A 17,722-nucleotide genomic window follows, 5' to 3' on the forward strand; every position below is an offset into this window, starting at 1 on the left:
ATGCCAGAGCGCCCCCCTCTCGCACCATAGAGTTTCCTGCGGGCGGAGAGAGGAAGGGAGGGGAGGGAGACGGATCCCGCGCTGCCAAGCTCTCGCGAGATCTCGGTGCCTATATATATCTCCCCCGCACAGCTCGCAGCCTCTCTGCCACCCGCCAGGCCGCAGCCGGTAGCATCCATCGGCATCCGCGCCGCACGCCGCCGCCATGCCGCCCAAGTTCGATCCGACCGAGGTGAAAGTCGGTACGTGTTGCGTCGGGAGGACGGCGGGGCGTCGGGGGAGCGGGGATGGCGGTGTGGAGCTGACTGAGCGTTGCTGTGCCCGTAGTGTATCTGCGCTGCACCGGCGGGGAGGTCGGCGCCACTTCCGCCCTGGCCCCCAAGATCGGACCGCTCGGGCTGGTACGTGTGGGGCGCGGGGCCGGGCGGGGTGCGTGAGGGGGAGCGGGGGCGGTCCCGATGCGGTGTGCGGCTCTCCGCCTTGGTTCATGCGAGGTTTTTCTGACTGGGATATGTGGGTCGTTCTCAGTCTCCCAAAAAGGTCGGTGATGACATCGCCAAGGCCACGGGGGACTGGAAGGGGCTGAGGATCACGGTGAAGCTCACCATCCAGAACAGGCAAGCGCAGGTACTGAACGCCGCGAGGGATGGCTCTGTGGTGCCGGGGCTGGGGGCAGCGGGCGCTGCTTGCCGCAACCACAGGAGCCAATCCCGGCAGGGTCGACTCAGCCCTTCATCCTTCCGAGGTGGATAAAATGAGTGCCACACGTTGTGTGGGGTCTTCTGGGAAGACCTGGGCAGGAAGGAAACGCCTGATCCTTCCGAGTGCAGTGCTGTGTGTGGTGTGGGGCTGGAAAATGAGGGGGAATGGAGGTCTGAACAAAGCCAATTCCGAGCCGGTCCTGCAGCCACCCGCCGCTGTAGCTGCCTTGAATTCAGTGGCTGGTATATTCCAGTGGTGAGCTGAGAGCAGCCCCGGCCCAGGAAGCAGTGCTGTTCTGGCTGTGGGGAGGGCTGTGCTGTGGGAAGAGGCGTGGACTGGGGACAGAAAACGAAGTCCAGGCTTTGTTATCTGCATGCTTGGGTGGTGGGGGAAAGAATAAGTCTCTTTTTCTTTAGATAGAAGTGGTTCCTTCTGCCTCTGCTCTGATTATCAAAGCTCTGAAGGAGCCCCCCCGTGACAGAAAGAAGCAGAAAAACAGTAAGTTTTGTTCCACCTTTGGTTCCCAATGTCATTTAATAGTGGAAAAAGAACGTGTGCCTCGTGGCTGCTTAGCATAAACTGGCAGACGAGTGCCAGGGGGCTTTTGGGGCAGTGGGATTTCCTTAAGTGTAGCACACAGACAAGTGCATGCATCCTCAAAGTGAGCAGAACAGCCACCCGCCACTGTACCTGTCTTGTAATGCAGTGACTTGTATAGTCCAGAGGTGGGCTGAGAGAAAATGCCAACCTAGGAAACAGGGTTATTCTTCTTGTGGGTAACTCTGTGCCGAAGGCTGGGAACAGCACCATTGATCACATCCCCGCTGTAGCTGCAATCTTACTGTTCTCTGTGTGATATGAGTGCCAGGAATGGTGCTTCTCTGTTGGCGCATGGGCAGCTGCAAGTGCACTGTGCTCCATTGAGCTTACTGGTGCTGTTGTTTTGCTTGACAGTAAAGCACAGTGGCAGTGTCAGCTTCGATGAGATAGTGAACATCGCTCGGCAGATGAGGCACAGATCTCTGGCTCGAGAGCTGTCTGGTAAGTACTGACCTTAAGGGATGGGGTGAGTCCTGCTGTGTGATCTCAGTGGCTCAGGCTCCTGGCTGATTCTTGGGATAACCTAATAACCGGTGTGGTGAAGCTCCTACAGCTTGTCTGTGCTGACACTGAACAGGTGGCTGTAGCATCACATGCCAGCAGCCAGCCTCCTACTGCCTGGTGAAAGCAGTGCCAGCTGCAAGGCACGAGTGCATGGCAGGACTTAACTGAGGGATCCCGACCTGCCTTCAGTACCTATTTCTGCCACTGTATGGGGCTGAGTAGTAGGTAGCACCTTAGGCACTCAGCTTGCTTGTAGCAGGCATAGTGCTTTCTGGAGCCTTCTGTGAACCGTACCCTCTAGCTGGCTTAGGCTGTGTGCTGTTGCCTTCTGAACCTGGTGGCTGCAGCCTGCAGACCACCAGGTAGATGGCATGGGAGGGCCAAGGCAGTTAGGAATTGAGCTATCTAATGGTTCTTCAGGGTTTTTCCTGTGCTAAAGCTGTATTCTCCAACTGCAGGGACAATTAAGGAGATTCTTGGAACTGCTCAGTCTGTGGGCTGCAGCATTGATGGCAGGCACCCACATGATATCATTGATGACATCAATAGTGGTGCAATCGAGTGCCCAGCTGTAAGTATCTATCTCTAACTGAAACTGCTGTAATTAAGCTATTTTCTAAAGGGATTTCTACTAATGAGCTGTATTTTCTTCTCTCAACAGAGCTAAATGTGGAAAAGAAGTTGCCATAAGAAGGTTCTTACATCTTCTGTAACACCTTAAATACTTAATAAAACACCAGGCTGTCTGTAAACAGTTTTGTCCTCGTTCAGCTCTGTGTATGTGGGCTTTGCTAGGCTCTGCCTGCCCTGTGCACAGGTACCAAGGTGATGGTTCTTACATGAATGTTAAAGGTGTAGGATTCTCATTTCCCTAAGATGTTTGCTTGCAGGGATGCAGAGCTTACAGAAGTACAGTTACCTCAAGCAAGTACCTCCCATGTGCAGAACAAACACCTCTGACTTCTCCTGTGGAGAGCTTTCTGTGAGGTGCTCTTGTCAATGCCAGATGTGCACATGGCTCTGACAGCTACAGCTGGTGCCCCTCACTGGGGTAAGTGCTGCTGTAGGAGGTCAGCTTCCCCAGGTCAGTACAGCCAGGGCTGCTGCAGTGTCCCAGCAGCTGGCACCTGCCAGGGCTTGGGGATAACCTGGGCTGCCTGCCTCTGGGAGGAGCTGCATGTGCTCTCATGGCACTGATAGAAATAATATCCTGGGTAGGGCTGTACGTCCAGGTCTGTCCTCAACACTGTAGCATTTGTGCCTGATGGGATGGAGCTTGGCCTTGTTTGGCCAGCAATGGGAACATGTGGCCAAGGTGGCAGTGTGGGCTCCTCTGGTGTAGGCTCTTTGCTCGGACTTTTCTCATAGCTTCACTCAGGAGATTGGGTTTTCTGCTCACTAGAAAAAAATGCAACTCAGACTGAGGTGAACTTCCATGCATTTTTCTTTTTACTACTGAAGAGAGGAGCAAGCCCTGTGGTTAGGGGTGGAATTCTGTAGTCCATCTCAGAACGTTGTAAAGGGGCCGGTTTCGTGTCTCTTGGGCCTCCTGACTCCTTGGATGGTGATGCTGGGGGAGCTGGGTAAGCAGGCTCGATAGCCCCGGTCTACATCATATGCTCCAGGTCCTGGTGTCTCTGAAATTAAAATAAGCACTTTGTGTTGGTGGTTCCTTTCGGGTGCTGTGAAAATCAAGTGCCACCTCAGCAGGCTGCTCCAAACCATCTGATGAAGTGTTAGGAACCTCTTCCAAGCTCAGCTGTAAGGACATAACCAACCTCTAATGGAGAGGTGCTTTGTGTTTGGGGCTCGATGCATGTTGTATGTGACAGTTTGATGCTTGGTGCTCACATCTGAGAGCAATGTGGAGCTGTTACTGAGCTCCTGCTGGAGGGTGCAGGTGAAACCAATGTTCCCTGAAGTTCCTGGGAAGCAATGTTGTATTTCCAGCAGGGATTGGGCTCTCCTTTGGGTTGCACAGCACCATGGATGGTGTGTGATCTCCCAGGCTGTACAAAGCTGCAGTGGAATAATCCTGGTGATAAGAACATGTTAGCTGATGCGGGTGTTGCTAAACCCTGCTCACAATGGTGTTATGAGAGCAGTTCACTTCAGCCCCCCCAGCATCCCGGGGTGGGGAGGAGCCTTCTCAATGTACAGCTATTTTTCTGAAGGGAATGAAATTCTTCCCAAGATTCTCAGCACTGTGGGCCTTGGTCTCAGAAAAGCTTCTTGGAAGTTATGCTTTCCTCCTCTACAAATGCAGTGATGGTACTCAGTGAGTTGGATTTTTGTTTTATCACTGTCTTTTCACTTCTGCAAGCAACACAGTTATACAGCACTTACAGCACAAGAGGAAGACTTTCTGGACGGAGCTCTACTACAGCACACAGGATTGTATGTGGTGGTGTATTGTGGTAACTGGGGGAAAGGGTGGCAAACTGGTGTGTCTGGCAATGAATGTGGAGTATACCTCAGCTGGGCTGCTCAAAATCACCTAATGGGGCCTTGATTGTTTACCAGGATCTGAGTCCTTTGGGCAAAAGGCAGAGCAGCAGGAGGGAGATGGCTGTGCTGGGGGGGATTGGCTGCAGCTGCATCATGCACTTCGTGCTGAGTGACCTGGAGTCTCTGCATGATGGAGGAAAAGTCAGGCCCCCAGATAAATTCCAGCCCAAGCTGAGTGTGAGAAAATGTGGTGGCAGCTACTGTGCTTTGTGTGCTGAGCTGTGGCTGTTGGTTGTTGAAGCAGTGCAAGCAGTGTCACTTCCCACTATGCAAAGCATCACACAATTCCTAAGTAGCTGTTGTTTGAGGCTGCTTAGATGCAGAGCAGTGTGGAGAAATGAAACCTTTATAACTGCTCCAGCTTAAGCCAGAAGCGTGGCTTTTGGCTACGCTGCCTGAGTGCACAGCAGTCATGCACTAGGAATGCATCTCGTGCTGCTTGTGAAGCATGAAACGTATATAATGTTAGCATGGGGATCATAAGAAATCACCTGTTTGCACATGATTTGACAACAGGCTGCTGCTGTGATAGGGCCTTGTGCCTGCCCTGCTTCTGTGCTGCTGCACCCAGGAGGGAAATGGATACAGCTTCCCAAAGGTGGACCTTTTCCACCCAAGATGCTCAACGAGCAGCAGCACTGTGACTTCATATTGGGCTCGTGGGCAGAAGTGGGACGCACGGCAGCAACAAGGGAGCTGCCAGGGTCTCTGTGTGAGGGGAGGGCAGGGAGGGGTTTGGGCTGACCGACGTGTTTGCGGTTTCTGAGAACATCCAGGCTCGTCCGCTGCTGCCTGATGAAATGTGGGTACATCGCCCCGGCGAGCTGAGGGCTGCAGATGCTGCACGTGGGCTGCAGTGAAACGGAGAAAGGCAGAACACCAAATGAGCTTCTGTCACTTCAAACAGCGGCAGCAGACATCAGCTTATGTCACACGTCACAACCCCGACTGTCAGTCTGCAAGACCTTGTGCAGCCTCGTCAGCAGCTGCAGGAGCTCTCCTGCCTTCTGCTTCCCTTGGCTCCCTCTCCAGCTGTTTGTAGGTCCTTTCTCTGAGGGAACCAGGGAATAAAGCAGAAGACCAACATCCCTTATAATAGGGATTAATAGGCACTCGCTATTTCTAATCCTTGGACTTGGAGATTCCAAGCAAGGAGGTGTGGCTTTGGTGCTCTCTGAAGCGAGGTCTGCTTTCGACCCAACACGTTGAAAGTTCCTCACCTCTCTAAGAACACAACTTGCAACGAATCCTGGTTTGGTGTAAGGAAAAACATCTCCAAGTGCTCCCAGACTGCAGTGGGGACACTGGTACGGTGGTGGGACCTCCTGGACCCTGGGGAAGCTCTACTGGCCATGCTGGCTGCGTGCTCAGCGGTTGGCTGGCTCCCTTCCAGCTGAGGTTTGCAGCACTCCCATCACCAAGCTGCACCAATGCGTGCATTGCTGACAGGGAGAGGGCAGTCCGGCAGAGGTGAACAGCACCTCTTTCAGAAGCAATTTTAGTTTAAAGAGCTTTAAAGCGATTGCTAAGCTCAGCGTTAGCAGAGCCCGCGTTGTGCAGCATCGCTGCATGCACACACTGCATGCCTCCACTTGGCAGTGCAGGAAGTAACGGGGGAGGAAAAAGAATGTATTCTGCTTAACGGGAACTCTCCTTGGGTCAGGACGTGACCTTTCCCGTGCCGCCTTAGGACAGCTCCAGCAGGAGCCATGCAGCACATGGAAGCACGGCCCCGCTCTGCCAACAGTTAACTTCTTTCCCACCCAGGCCTCCCATAGAGGAGCTCAGGGAACGACACGGCCGGCAACGACCTACATCAGCTCCGTATTTGATCTCCATCCTCATCGCCGGGTCTGCGCTCGACCACCACGGTTTCTTCCCACTGCAGCGCGCTGCATCTGCACGAGGAAGGACGGGAAGAGCCACGGAGAGGCGCCGAGCCCTTCCCACGGCCGCGCCGCGCTCCCCGAGGTGACCGCACGGACACCGCCGTCCCCCATTTACCCATATTTCCGCATTCGGACGGCGCCTTCGGGGCCGAACACGCGGAGTTCGGCGGCAGCAGCACCGGCCCTTCGGCGCCGGGTCCCCGTCGGAGTACGGCGGTACGGAGCGACGCCAAAGCGCGCGGAGCGGCACCGGGACAGCGCGGTCAGGAGCGCCTGCGCGGCACAGAGGCGGAGGGGCGGAGGACGCCGCTCCCGCACAGCGGCCCGAAGCTGCCGTCCGTCCGTCCGTCCGTCCGCTCCAGTTCCCCTACGACCCCAGCACGGCCCCCCGGCGTGGGGCCAGGCCGCTGCGAGGCCTTCGGAGCCGGCGATGAGCCCTCGCCGCCACGAAGTTACGATCTATTTATCGCTGTACGCATAACGCACCGACTCCGAGGTCCCCCAGGCGGCCCAGACCCGCTCCCACACCGCCCACCCCCCCTTAGCCCCGCCCGCGCCCGCCAGTGCAGGCGGCACAAAGCTTCCCGCGAACGTGACGTCACCGCCCGCACCTCCCTCCCCCCCGCCCCCTCCCGCGCCCGAACCCGCGCCCGCGCGCGCCCCCTTCCACCTTCCTCCCGCCCTCCTTTCCCACGTGACCCCGCGCCGCGCCGCCCTCCCATTGGCCGCGCCGGCGGCGTAGTAAGAGCGACGCGGCGAGGGCGCGGGCCGCCATTGGCCGGCGGGCGGCGGGTGGGAGGTGGTGCGGCGCCCCGCCCCCCTCCCCGGGTGTGCGCGAGGCGGCGGCGCGTGGCAGCGGCTCCCGCTCGCGGGCTCCGAGGCGCTGAGCGCGGGCCCGGCCCGGCCCGGCCATGACGGACTTCAAGCTGGGCATCGTGCGGCTCGGCCGCGTGGCCGGCAAGGTGCGGGCTCCGGGGGAGCGGACGGACCGACGGACGGAGGGAGGGGGGGCGCGGCCGGGAGCCGCGGGCCGGACTCGGCCGCACGGAGCGGGCGGCGGGCGGAGCGCGGGACGGCGGGCGCGGGGCGGCGGCTGAGCGCGGTGCTGTGTTGCAGACCAAATACACGCTGATCGACGAGCAGGACATCCCGCTGGTGGAGAGCTTCTCCTTCGAGGTGAGCGCCGCGCGGCCCCCCGGGACCGAACCCCTCGGGAACCGCTCCCCTCCCCCGGGCCCGCAGCCCCGCGTCCCGTTCCCCGCATCCCGCACCCCGCCCGGAGCGCTCCGGAGCTCCGTCCCCGCCGCCTGCGGCCATCCCCGCGCCGCGCTGCCGCCCTGCCGCCCCTGCGCGCCGCCGGCCGGGAGTGGCGCTCCCCCTGTCGGAGTGGGGAAAGTTGAGCGGTGTTCCCTCCGCACGTGGGTGCGGAAACGTCCCCTGAGCGGAGTCACACCCCGAGGTTTGCTGTTACCGCCCGCGCCCCCGGGGCTGGGAAGGCCGAGGGCTGCCCGGGCTGTGCTGTTCGCGGAGCTCCCGGCGCCGCGGCGTTCCCTCCGCGCGGCCCTACTGACAATAGTGAGGCCCCACGTGCGGCTCTGCGTCCGGCGAGGAGCGGTGGGGGCTGCGGGAGGGGGGCCGGGGGGGCTTCGGTACCTCCGCTATGGGGCGGGGTGAGAGGAGATCCGGGTCAGATCTGAGGGGGAAATCTGACTCAGAGGGCAGTGAGGCCCCGGCAGTGCTGCCCAGAGCTGCGGGTGCCCATCCCTGGAGGTGCCCAAAGCCTTGGATGGGCTCTGAGCAAACTGAGCTGTGGGGGGTTTGGGGTCCTTCCCAACCCAACCGTCCCGTGAGGCCCAACAACCACAATTCCACGGCAATTCAGCATCCTCCGGGCACATAGGAAGTGCTGCCTTTCCCTACCGCTGTCCCATTGGAGCTCACGCTCTGCTGCTCAGCACCGGTTGTTCTCACAGTGTTGCCCTTCTCTCTAGGCTCGCATGGAGGTAGATGCTGATGGAAACGGTGCTAAGATATTTGCTTACGCTTTTGACAAAAACCGTGGAAGGGGATCCGGCCGCCTGCTGCACGAGCTGCTCTGGTGGGTATCCATGGGGCCCGGGGCTGCTGCTGCCCCTGCCCACAGCATCTGGGGCTGCCTGGGGGCTCCAAGCCTCAGCCGGAGCCCAGCACAGCAGTGCTGCTATGTCCTGGCCTGGGTTTGTTTTGCACTGCGCCTTGAAATAGCTGAGGCTCCGATAACGTTATTTCCAGGGGAAGTAGTTACAGGTGAGTATTATGTTGCTTAAATCTGAGAAATGCGACTGAAACTTCACTTGGGGGCTTCTTCTGTCCTGTGCTGAGCAGGTAAGTGAGAAGTGGCAGTGTGGATAGCGCAGCTGATAGCCTGAAACTTCAGGGATTCTGCTTGGCTTTCTGGAGCGCTGCCTGGAGGGTGCTGCTGCTGTTTCCTGTACTTCTGTGTTGCTCCCCACGTGGCAGGGAGCACTACCTGAAATGCTTTGTAGCTGCCATTAGGACTCAGAGCCCCGCGTGCACGGTGCCAGTAAACGATTGCGGGAGGCACTTTGTAGACGTGTTTCTCATGGGTTTGTAGGAAAGATGGGATACGTTGAAGAGAACCATTATTTATCTTTAAAAGCCCTCTTTGAGAAATGAAACATGCTTTCTGTTCAGTCCCATAAACTGTAATGGGAAGTCACAGTGCCCAGGATCTCACTGTACTTTCTCCATTGCTTGAGGTTACTTGTTCTCCCCCAGCTCGGTGCCTGGATGAGAGGAGGGAGTCAGGAAAAGCGCCAGGCACTATTACTATAATTTCCAATCTGCTCATTAAATATGGATTTTAACCTGCCTCTGTTATTGTTTAATCTCACAGTACACAACTTTGGAAATGAGTCAGACGTTGGCTGCGCCGCACGGCGCGAGTCGGGCTGTCAGCCCCTGCTCACTGTGCACCTCACAGCAGGACCTGCAGTGCTTGCACTGCTCCAGCATGTGCAGGGCTTCGCACACAGCGCACTCATTGCCTCTCTCGTCAGCTGGACTTCTGTTAGGAAATAATTCTAACGTATTCAGTTGGGTAACTCAAACTGTGTGACTCCACCGCATGCTGGTGTCAAACCCCGAGGTTCTGTGTGATGGGGATTTTTGGAGGCGGGCTGTGAGCTGCCCTGCAAGCGGATGTGCAGGTCTGGAGGTGCAGTCAGGTTCTTTGGGAAGCACTGAGCATTTCGGCTGTTCTGCAAAGTCGGTTTGATCCCTCTGAGGGTGTGTTTTGCTGTGGTCATTTATTACATGCTACCACCAGGCAGCTCTGTTCGCCTCTCTGCCTCAGTCTCCTTGTATCTCTGGGAAGCCTCTTGGCTGCAGGTGCTGTGTAGTGCCTTCCTATCAGCACACCGTTCTGCTCTCCTTGTGCTGCGGCTCTTCTGAAAACAAACCTGCAGTGTGTTGAGCTGAAGGTCCTTCCCCCGTGAGCTGTGGGGCAGCGGGGAGGGCTGCAGGGGCCCTATAAGGGGGATGGGTGGCACCACCCATCACAACTGTGTTTTCTGCATGAAGGAAAAGCAGAAAGCCTGAGTTACTGCATGTGGAGGGGTGCAGGAGTTCCTTCCTGTGCATCCCCTTCTTCCCCAGAATCTCACTCCGAAGGAACAAACCTGATGCTGTGCTTCTGGTTTAGCATACAGTGTTGGATGCTTCTGCAGTAAGGCTGATAGAGGTTTTTTCATTTGAGTTAAGTGGGAATCATCGTTCATGTTGTGAGGCCCTCCAATCTGGAAGCCTGTGGCTACCGGAGCTGCAGTGGTGATGGGAACCTTTTCCCACTCTCCCCCCCCCCCAAAACCCTCCTGCCGATGGGTGCAGCAACCTGCAGTGCCATGTGGGAGCTGCAGCCTGAAACACAGCCACCCTTCTGCAGTGCTCCTTCAGGAGGAGCTTCCTGCAGCCTTTGGCTCAGGTGGCTCCTGGGTGCCCCGCACCAGGCTGTGCCCCTGGGCGTTATGGGGTGCAGGAGATACAGCTGCAGTGGAGCTTACTGGGGTCATGGGTGCACATGGAGGCTTTGTAGAAGTGGGGTAGGACATGGCTTAGTGATGCCCCCGACAGTCTCTTGGAATCCTCTTGTTCCCCAACTTCAGCCTTTCTTTAAACTCTCATTATCAGTTTCAAAACGGTTTCTTGGTCAGTCTCCCTCCTTCCCTCCTCCCCACTTTGCTCTTACTTTGCACTTCTGTCTCCTCCCAGATCCCGCGTCCGTATCAATCCCATCTCCCTTGTTGGCACTTTGTCCTGGTCTCGGTCTAATGAACCTTAATTCCTTCCCTCTTGGTATTTGATGGCTGCCTCCATCTGTATGCATCCGTGTTACCTCCATGGTTCTCACTTCCAGCCTTCAGGGTTCCCCATTTCACTCCTCAGACCCTCCTGCAGCATTCAACCACCCCAAAGCAGCTTTCCCTCTGTTAGAGCCTTTCAGCAGTCTCCTTTCCATAGTTTGCTTTTGGTTTTTGGTTTCTTCTCTAAATCAAGGGTGGCATGAGTTAATATACAGCCGTCCTGCTTTGGGTTCGAGCAGGTTTCAGTAATTTCTCTTAGTCAACTGTGCAGGCATTGCAGGCTGTCTATTATTCACAATTAGTCAAAAATATTTGCCTGTTTGGTGGTGAAACCCCTGTCCTGTTGCTTAAGAGACGTCCTCAGTAAATGAAGAACTGACTCATGCCAGTGCCAAACTTGAACAGAAGTTTGATAGAAACTCTTATTAAAATAATAAAACAATATGAGCTCCTTTCAAGCTATAATATTAATAATTACATGGGTGCTGTTGCTGAAACTGGGATGATGGTTTCTGGAAGTTTCTCTGCAATATTCTTACAATTAAAATATACCAGGATTGTCTTCTGAGTCAACTAATTTAGAATGGAAATGAGCTCCTGAAACAGATCTCTGTCTTCTGGGAGCTGATAGAGCTGAAATACTGCAGCCTGAGTTGTATCGTCACCGTTTCAATAGCAGCAGGCGAGGAGGTCTTCTGCACTCAGTGCAGTGCTTGGGGCTGTGGAGCATCGCTCAGTGCTGAGCTTCAGCATGGTTTTGTTTCCTGCAGGGAGAGACACCGCGGAGGGATCGCTCCGGGCTTTCAGGTGGTACATCTGAACTCAGTGACTGTGGACAACCGGCTCGACAATCTGCGCCTCGTCCCGTGGGGGTGGAAACCCAAAGCTGAGGATCTCTCCAGTAAACAAAGGTGCGTCGATGTTTGGCAGGGGGATGCCACCAAATAATGCTTGTCAACATCTTCGGCTGTTCCACCTCGTCTGTTTAGTGGTGTCCATCTTGGCTGAGCCTGTTTGTTTGACCTTGGGCCGCTTATGCAGCACCATTTCAGATTGCTCATCTGAGAAAGACCAGAGTTGGTGCTGACCATGCTATGGGGGGTTGATCTCACCCCGTGGCAGTATGTAGAGGTTCTGCTCTGCCAGATGTCACCATAGTAAAGCAATAAACCTGCATTCCCTTCTGCTTGAATGGTGGCATTTGGGGACACAGAGTTCAGCCTGCAGTTCTTGCCGGCTTCTCGCTCTCATTCTCACACATAGTCTGCAAAATGCTTACATCTGAAATAGTGTATTTAGGTTAAAAATGAGTTCCTGGGAACAGCTCCTATTGGTGTTCACTGCAGGTTGTGGGAACTTCCTACACACCACGTGCTGATGTTACTCAAAGTGCATCAGATCCTAACATCAGGTTGGACTTGTTTCACCTGTGATGGGGGGGGCCCAGGAATGTTCATTTTTGGTGAGCCACCCATAGGCTTAATTCTTTTGCATTTACACCAGAGTAACCCTAAAAGGATGCTGTATGTGAGAAATCTGTACAGTCTGAGGTGTAGCAGGTTCAATGCAAGGGTAACCTTACCTGCTTTGTTTAACGAATGTGTACTTGCTTTTTTAAAGGGAACAAAGTCTGTATTGGCTGGCAATCCAACAGCTCCCTACAGACCCTATAGAAGAGCAGTTTCCCGTACTGAATGTAACACGATACTACAACGCTAACGGGGATGTTGTGGAGGAGGAAGAGAACTCATGCACATACTATGAATGTCACTACCCCCCATGCACAATGATTGAAAAGCAGGTGTGTTTGAAAGAGCTGGAAGTAAACAGATGGTGACTTGGGCTGCATCTGTGGGGGGGGGGGGGGAGAGGTTGTTTCTAAAACTAGCAAGTTTTGCAGGCTGCCTTCAGTTGCTAAAGGCAGAAATTCTCTTCAACTCGGGTGTCCTTCAGCATGGATTTTTTCTGATGTGATTCAGGCTCTTAAGACTTCTTTAGAAGCGTTTATCAGGGCTTCATAGAGGAAGGATGTAGATTTTAATTGTCAGTTTGAGCGAACGTTGTGTTGAATTGGAACGAGAAATGACCTCACAGATTGCTGGGAGGAACATAATGGCTGCAATGTGCACAAAAAGGCAGGTGGAAGCATTCCAGGTCTCTGGTGACCCAGAATTCGAAGGAGCTGTGTGAGGCTTCTTTATCAGGTATGGAGAAAGCATTTTAAGGCTTTGAACAGTAGTGGAGTAAAGAAATTACGTGCTTGACCTTTCATGTGAGGATAGTGGAGTTGGTGGTGCTTATTCAGTGCTGAACTGACAGGAAAGCCAGCTGCAGCTCTTTGCTGTAGGCAGATGAAGTGAAGCACCATAGTCCAGATGAAGGCAGGAATAGAATGGGGCACCTGAGGGCTGCGTCTCCATCAGACCAATGCCTTTATCTAGGAATGAGGGCTTTGCTTTTGTGATAACAAACACTGAACAGGCTAAAGTCATTTAGTGCACCATTTCAGTCCTCTTGAGGAGGAAGTAAACAAATCTAAGAAATGTCTTAATCTGAAGAAGGGTGAGCTTTACCTTCTGTCTGGGTCTGCACCCGGGAGCTTCCTGGGTAACCAGCAATGGCAGCGTGTGCAGCCCTGCTGACTGTGTCTGTATCAAAGATGTTTGCACAACAGCAGCAGTGTGAGAACACGTGTGAAACCGTCAGAATTTAGTCTGCTGAGCCCTTCAGGAGCAATTGCAAAATCAAACAAACGCTGTCGCTTCGAGTCGTCGCGCTGCGCTGTGCCTATGGGCAGGAGCAAGAGGTGGATTGTAAACCTCCTTGGGAAAGGCGGAGGTCTCGTGGTGCTGAGCAGGCTTGCTAACGCTGCCTTCTTTCTCCTAGCTACGTGAATTCAACATCTGTGGCCGCTGCCAGGTGGCCAGGTACTGCGGGTCGCAGTGCCAGCAGAAGGACTGGCCTGCGCACAAGAAGCACTGTCGGGAGAAGAAGCGGACCTTCCAGCAGGAGCTCGGACCCGAGCGATGACCGGGCGGCACAGGCCTCTCAGCAGCAGGATTCCTTCTCAAAGGCATTGGACTCTTGCTTTTGCACAGTAATGACAGACTGCTTATCGAAGCCAGAGGCACTGAAGAAGAAAAACCCTGTGATGCTTGAGCAGAACAGCTGACTGGACGAAGCCGGCTCTGACTGGTGCTGTGGAAAGGGATCGGGTCTACCCTTCCAGTATTATATTCTCAAGCAAAAAGACTACTGTGGAGGCTCCAGGCAGGAAGCTTCTCGTTATTTATATGTTAATACGTTTGTAAACTCATGTACAGTTTTTGTTAGAAATTCTTGATAGGACTCATTACCTGTAATGTGCAGATGAGAACACATTGTTGGCCTCAAAGTTTAAAAAGTCATGTAGCAAAAGCTTTTCCTCCCATGTGGCTAGAAGTGTCTGTGGCTGTGCCAAGGCCAGGAGGCTCTGACATCAGCACTTGCTCTGGAGAACTCTGCATGGAAGTTATATTTAAAAAGCAAAAAAAAAAAAAAAAAGGCAAACACAGTAAAGGTTGGAATGAATCATTGTGTGCTCTCCATTTTTCTGCTGTTCCCTGCCAGGTGCTTTCAGAGCACAGTCACGCTTGGGTGTTGGAAATGCATACCTGGTAGGAGCTGGGACAGAGCGTGGGACCGCGTGGGATCGCTGTGAGCAGGCAGGTGTGGTGCTGCTTCCTTCGGAGCCGCGCTGCAGTCCATGTGCTCAGCAAGCAGTGCTTTTAGAAAGCTGAGCTGGCTTTCTTGGCACGGAACTCTTGCACAGAAGTGGCTGTAGGGAAGCTCAGGTAGGCAGCTGCCTGGGGGTGCGGTTGGCCTCGTGGCTTCCCTGGGAGCACAGCAAGTACTGCGATGTGCAGATATGTCTACAGGACCTAATATTTGGTGATTGAGTTATTTATTTAAAGAGAAAGTGTCAAACCAAGCATCCATCTGTTTATTTAGTTACAAGGATTTGACATGCAGAGTACGTGCCTTTTTCAGGTGTTTTCTCATGTGTAACTTGAAGGTGTTTTCCTTTCTCACTTTTGCCTTAAAGGTGTATCACAGCTTCCAGAGGAGCTGACTGATGTAGTACCAGGTGTTGGCCTTGCTTCGCAGCCAGAAGAATGTGGGTTGCTGGGTTCTGGAAGCAGAGCCTTTCTCTGAATGCTTCTTGAAATAGATTTTTTTTTTTTTTTAACATGAAAACTGTCACATTCATTTTCCAATCAGAATTCACTTTGCCACTTTGTGCTGCAATGCTGGTCTTGCTTGTATTCGATCTGTCAGACAACAGCCTGCTGTGGACGCCAATATTATATTGTTTCTGATATCTGCTCAGGAAGTTCTTAATTATTACTACTTGGGTGGGTTTTTGTGCTTCAGGCATCACAGTGAATAACAGCTCATAAAGCTTCCTGCTGGAAGCTCTCTTGGTGGGCACATTTTGAAGGTGCAACTCTCTATTCATGGTTACACCTCAGCTTTTCTGTTCGGGCTGCCTGAAGAGCTGTTAGGTACAAAGAGGGCGAGCAGGACCTGTTCAAACTTTCCACGTTATTGTTGTAAGGAAACAATTAATTGCTTTAAATGAATTGTAAGTTTTTTTAATATAAAGTGGAGTGTAAGGAGTATTTTTACCCGAGGTGATAATCTGAGAAGGGTGGAAATATTGTCTCCTTGCCTTTCTAAAGGGCTGGTGTTACTCGTGCCAGTTCTCCATTGTACTACTGCTCATCACCGTTAGCAAAGTGCAGTCTTAGAGCATTTAAACACTTCTGCAGCACTGAGCGGGGACAGTTGTGACCACTTTCCTCACCTGTAGGAGAAATGGACAAACTGCAAACGAAGTGCTGATGAGGAGGCAAAGGGCAGATAAAGGAGAGGTGAAATGCTAAAGGGGACAAAGATAGGGTGGTGGGTGCCTGGGGTGGTGAATGGAGTGGGAAAGGTGACCGCTGGGTTAGGAGGTCTGTTACAAGTCCCTTCATCAACTAATGATGAAGTAAGACAGCTACTAACCTTAGTGTGCAGCTGTTGACTCCAAACCCTGTGTGCCTGAGGAGAGTGGTGGCTACAAGGACCCCCGTGTCTCTGAGCAGTGATGCCTGCCAGCTTGCTGGAGGGTCTGATGGCTGCAGTGTTTGGGAGCAGAAGGCAGTGGCCCAGGTCCATGCAGTCCTGCTGCCTTGCCTTTGCCACGGGCTGTGTTGCTATCGCGTGGCTGTTCCCTGCTGGATGCACATGGTGTCCTGTGCAGCCCATGGGGTGCCCAGGGCTGCTGCTGGTGGGTCGTGCCAGTCTCCTTCAGGTCCCAGGAATGAGTGAATGGCTCTGGTGGTTGTCAATTCTGGGAACACCCCACGGGACCCTGGGAGAGCCTGGAGAAAGGCTTCCTCACAGCTGTGAAGAGCCAAATCCACCTCTGCAGGATCCTGCCATGAGCTGCTGATAACCACAGCACAGCGGTGTGTACACGTCAGCACGCCATGAAATATCCTTCCCCCCCAGGTATTTTCCTTTGCATCCAGGTGGTGTGGGGGTACCTATCCCACAGTTCAGATAAAAACTGTGGCTAGTGTAAGGAACACAAGGTCTGAAGTAATGTACTGCAGGGCACAGTGTTCACCTGATACCTCAGCCTTTTAACACACCCAATATAAACATAGCTTTATATGCTTTTGCCCTGTGATGATGACTTCTAAATGAAAATGGTGAATGTAAAAGGGGCAGCTCAAAGCCCTGAGTGCTTGTGGGGTGTGTGGAACCCGTGTGTGACTGCACTGGGGGCAATCATTTGTCATCCATTGTTTGCCATCAACAGGCTTGAGAGGGGACAAGGAGGCGGTGTGAGTAAACAGCACTGTGTGATGCTCCTACAGGATGAAGAAATCCTTTATGAACTAAACCTGTGTCCAAAAGCAGAAGGAGGAAATAATAGGATTTGGTGTGTTAAATGTGCATGGGGGGGGGGGGAGGGGGTAATACAAAGGAAAATAGAATTGGAGGAATGCTCAAATCATAAAACTCACACAAGTGATTTTTAAAAGCCATCAGGAGCAGAGGCTGCCCGAGTCTGCAGACATGGCACAGCGGAGGGAAGATCTGACCTGGAGATGAGGTCCCAGCAGGCAGAACCAAGCGAGTTGTTCACATCTGTGTTCACTGCGAGAGGGCTGGCGGAGTTCATGCAGGAATGCTCCCATACGGAGAGCTCAGAGGAGAATCTCTGAAACTAAAGTGCTTTTAGGAGTGATTCAAGTTCAGATCCGAGCAGCAGCAGTGAAGGGCCGGGCCCAGACCGTCCCACCTACTGCCCCGAGGGAGCTGGCCAGGGAGTGAGCAGAGCCAGCAGCCGGGCTGTGCAACCTCTGTGTGTGGTACCTGCACGAAAACTGCTTCTGAAATGAGTTCTGGGGCAGGCGTGGCAAAGCACGGCCAGGTACATGCAATGCTTCCCCTTAGCAAACCTGGGGGTGCTACAATGCAGCATCGAGGGCTGAATGCTGGTGAGGGATGGGTGTGTTTTGTGTAGGGAATTCCTGCCCTCTGACTGCACCAGGCTGAGGGGACGCGGCTTGGGCTTTCACTGTGGACCCCACCACCACCTTTGCTCACAGCAAAGGCAAAAAGCTGCCGTGGGACAGTGGGAAGGTCACAGAGCTGGGGAAGGGAGGAAAGGGAGTTAAAGGGAGGTGTGCTTTGGTGGGAGGATGGCAGCAGCCGTACGGCTGAAAAATTAATGGGTAATTGTGCAAAGGAACTGAGTGGAGAAGGCAGCAAAACCCCCTGAGGTTATTCAGGGTGACTGAGGGAGCTGCGGGAGGGGAGGAGATGGAGGGCGGGGACGCCGTGCCGCGCTGCGGGGCCGGGCGGTGCGGGGGGGACCCGAGGGCTCCGTCTGGGCCGGGTGGGGAACGCGGGAGCGCTGCGGCTGTGCGCGGGGTGCGATGGGGGCGGCGGGGACGGCTTCAGGGCGGCACCCGCCGTGGGCGCTGCGGGCGGGATTTACCTCAGCGCGGGGCACCGCCGGAGCGCCGCTCAGAGCCGGGCCGCGGGCACAGCGCGTGGGAGCTGCGGGGCTCCCCGAGGCCACGCGGCTTTGGGAAGAGCTCCCCCCTCGCTCCCGAG

General features: G+C 54.3%; 3 protein-coding genes, 1 long non-coding RNA gene and 1 other non-coding gene across 7 annotated transcripts; 3 read left to right on the forward strand and 2 right to left on the reverse strand.

The window, feature by feature from the left end:
- Positions 1–140: 140 nt before the first annotated feature.
- RPL12 (ribosomal protein L12) lies at positions 141–2,558 on the forward strand. Of its 2 annotated transcripts, none has more exons than NM_001277679.2 (7): positions 141–242; positions 328–401; positions 529–627; positions 1,119–1,200; positions 1,657–1,743; positions 2,265–2,377; positions 2,468–2,558. In NM_001277679.2, the coding sequence occupies exons 1-7, from the start codon at positions 206–208 to the stop codon at positions 2,471–2,473; spliced, it is 498 nt and encodes a 165-aa protein (NP_001264608.1). In that variant the 5' UTR covers positions 141–205; the 3' UTR covers positions 2,474–2,558.
- Positions 1,380–1,508, forward strand: LOC112530003. Its single transcript, XR_003071040.2, has one exon. It is a non-coding gene; the product is annotated as a small nucleolar RNA SNORA65 (small nucleolar RNA).
- Positions 2,559–3,232: 674 nt separating the features above from the next.
- On the reverse strand, positions 3,233–6,468 carry STPG3 (sperm-tail PG-rich repeat containing 3). Of its 2 annotated transcripts, none has more exons than XM_415538.7 (4): positions 6,319–6,468; positions 6,130–6,212; positions 5,060–5,165; positions 3,233–3,443 (listed from the first exon to the last, which is right to left on the reverse strand). In XM_415538.7, exons 1-4 carry the CDS (start codon positions 6,320–6,322, stop codon positions 3,313–3,315), a joined length of 324 nt encoding a protein of 107 aa, XP_415538.1. In that variant the 5' UTR covers positions 6,323–6,468; the 3' UTR covers positions 3,233–3,312. The 2 variants fall into 2 exon arrangements, with proteins under 2 accessions (XP_415538.1, XP_004945838.2); XM_004945781.5 differs by having other exon boundaries at positions 4,806–5,165.
- A 561-nt stretch (positions 6,469–7,029) lies between these two features.
- On the forward strand, positions 7,030–14,134 carry ZMYND19 (zinc finger MYND-type containing 19). Its single transcript, NM_204443.2, has 6 exons — positions 7,030–7,165; positions 7,320–7,379; positions 8,195–8,301; positions 11,335–11,475; positions 12,185–12,365; positions 13,451–14,134. Exons 1-6 carry the CDS (start codon positions 7,115–7,117, stop codon positions 13,592–13,594), a joined length of 684 nt encoding a protein of 227 aa, NP_989774.1. The 5' UTR covers positions 7,030–7,114; the 3' UTR covers positions 13,595–14,134.
- Positions 14,135–14,586: 452 nt separating this feature from the next.
- On the reverse strand, positions 14,587–17,719 carry LOC100858759. The gene is made up of 4 exons (XR_001464469.4): positions 17,604–17,719; positions 16,624–16,826; positions 15,614–16,500; positions 14,587–15,410 (listed from the first exon to the last, which is right to left on the reverse strand). It is a non-coding gene; the product is annotated as an uncharacterized LOC100858759 (long non-coding RNA).
- Positions 17,720–17,722: the final 3 nt, after the last annotated feature.

The sequence above is a fragment of the Gallus gallus genome, chromosome 17, assembly GCF_016699485.2.
Source record: "Gallus gallus isolate bGalGal1 chromosome 17, bGalGal1.mat.broiler.GRCg7b, whole genome shotgun sequence".
NCBI lineage: Eukaryota > Metazoa > Chordata > Aves > Galliformes > Phasianidae > Gallus > Gallus gallus.

Excerpts from the sequence above, each read along its gene's own strand:
- ZMYND19 (NM_204443.2), top strand. The coding sequence starts at position 7,115 with ATGACGGACTTCAAGCTGGGCATCGTGCGGCTCGGCCGCGTGGCCGGC. Across the intron at positions 7,380-8,194 it reads TGGAGAGCTTCTCCTTCGAG|GCTCGCATGGAGGTAGATGC; the intron begins GTGAGCGCCGCG and ends CCTTCTCTCTAG. Across the intron at positions 11,476-12,184 it reads GATCTCTCCAGTAAACAAAG|GGAACAAAGTCTGTATTGGC; the intron begins GTGCGTCGATGT and ends GCTTTTTTAAAG.
- RPL12 (NM_001277679.2), top strand. The coding sequence starts at position 206 with ATGCCGCCCAAGTTCGATCCGACCGAGGTGAAAGTCG. Across the intron at positions 1,201-1,656 it reads CAGAAAGAAGCAGAAAAACA|TAAAGCACAGTGGCAGTGTC; the intron begins GTAAGTTTTGTT and ends TTTGCTTGACAG. Across the intron at positions 1,744-2,264 it reads TCTGGCTCGAGAGCTGTCTG|GGACAATTAAGGAGATTCTT; the intron begins GTAAGTACTGAC and ends CTCCAACTGCAG.
- STPG3 (XM_004945781.5), bottom strand. Across the intron at positions 5,166-6,129 it reads AGATCAAATACGGAGCTGAT|CCCACGTGCAGCATCTGCAG; the intron begins GTAGGTCGTTGC and ends GTTTCACTGCAG. Across the intron at positions 3,444-4,805 it reads GTCAAATCATGTGCAAACAG|AGACACCAGGACCTGGAGCA; the intron begins GTGATTTCTTAT and ends TTTTAATTTCAG.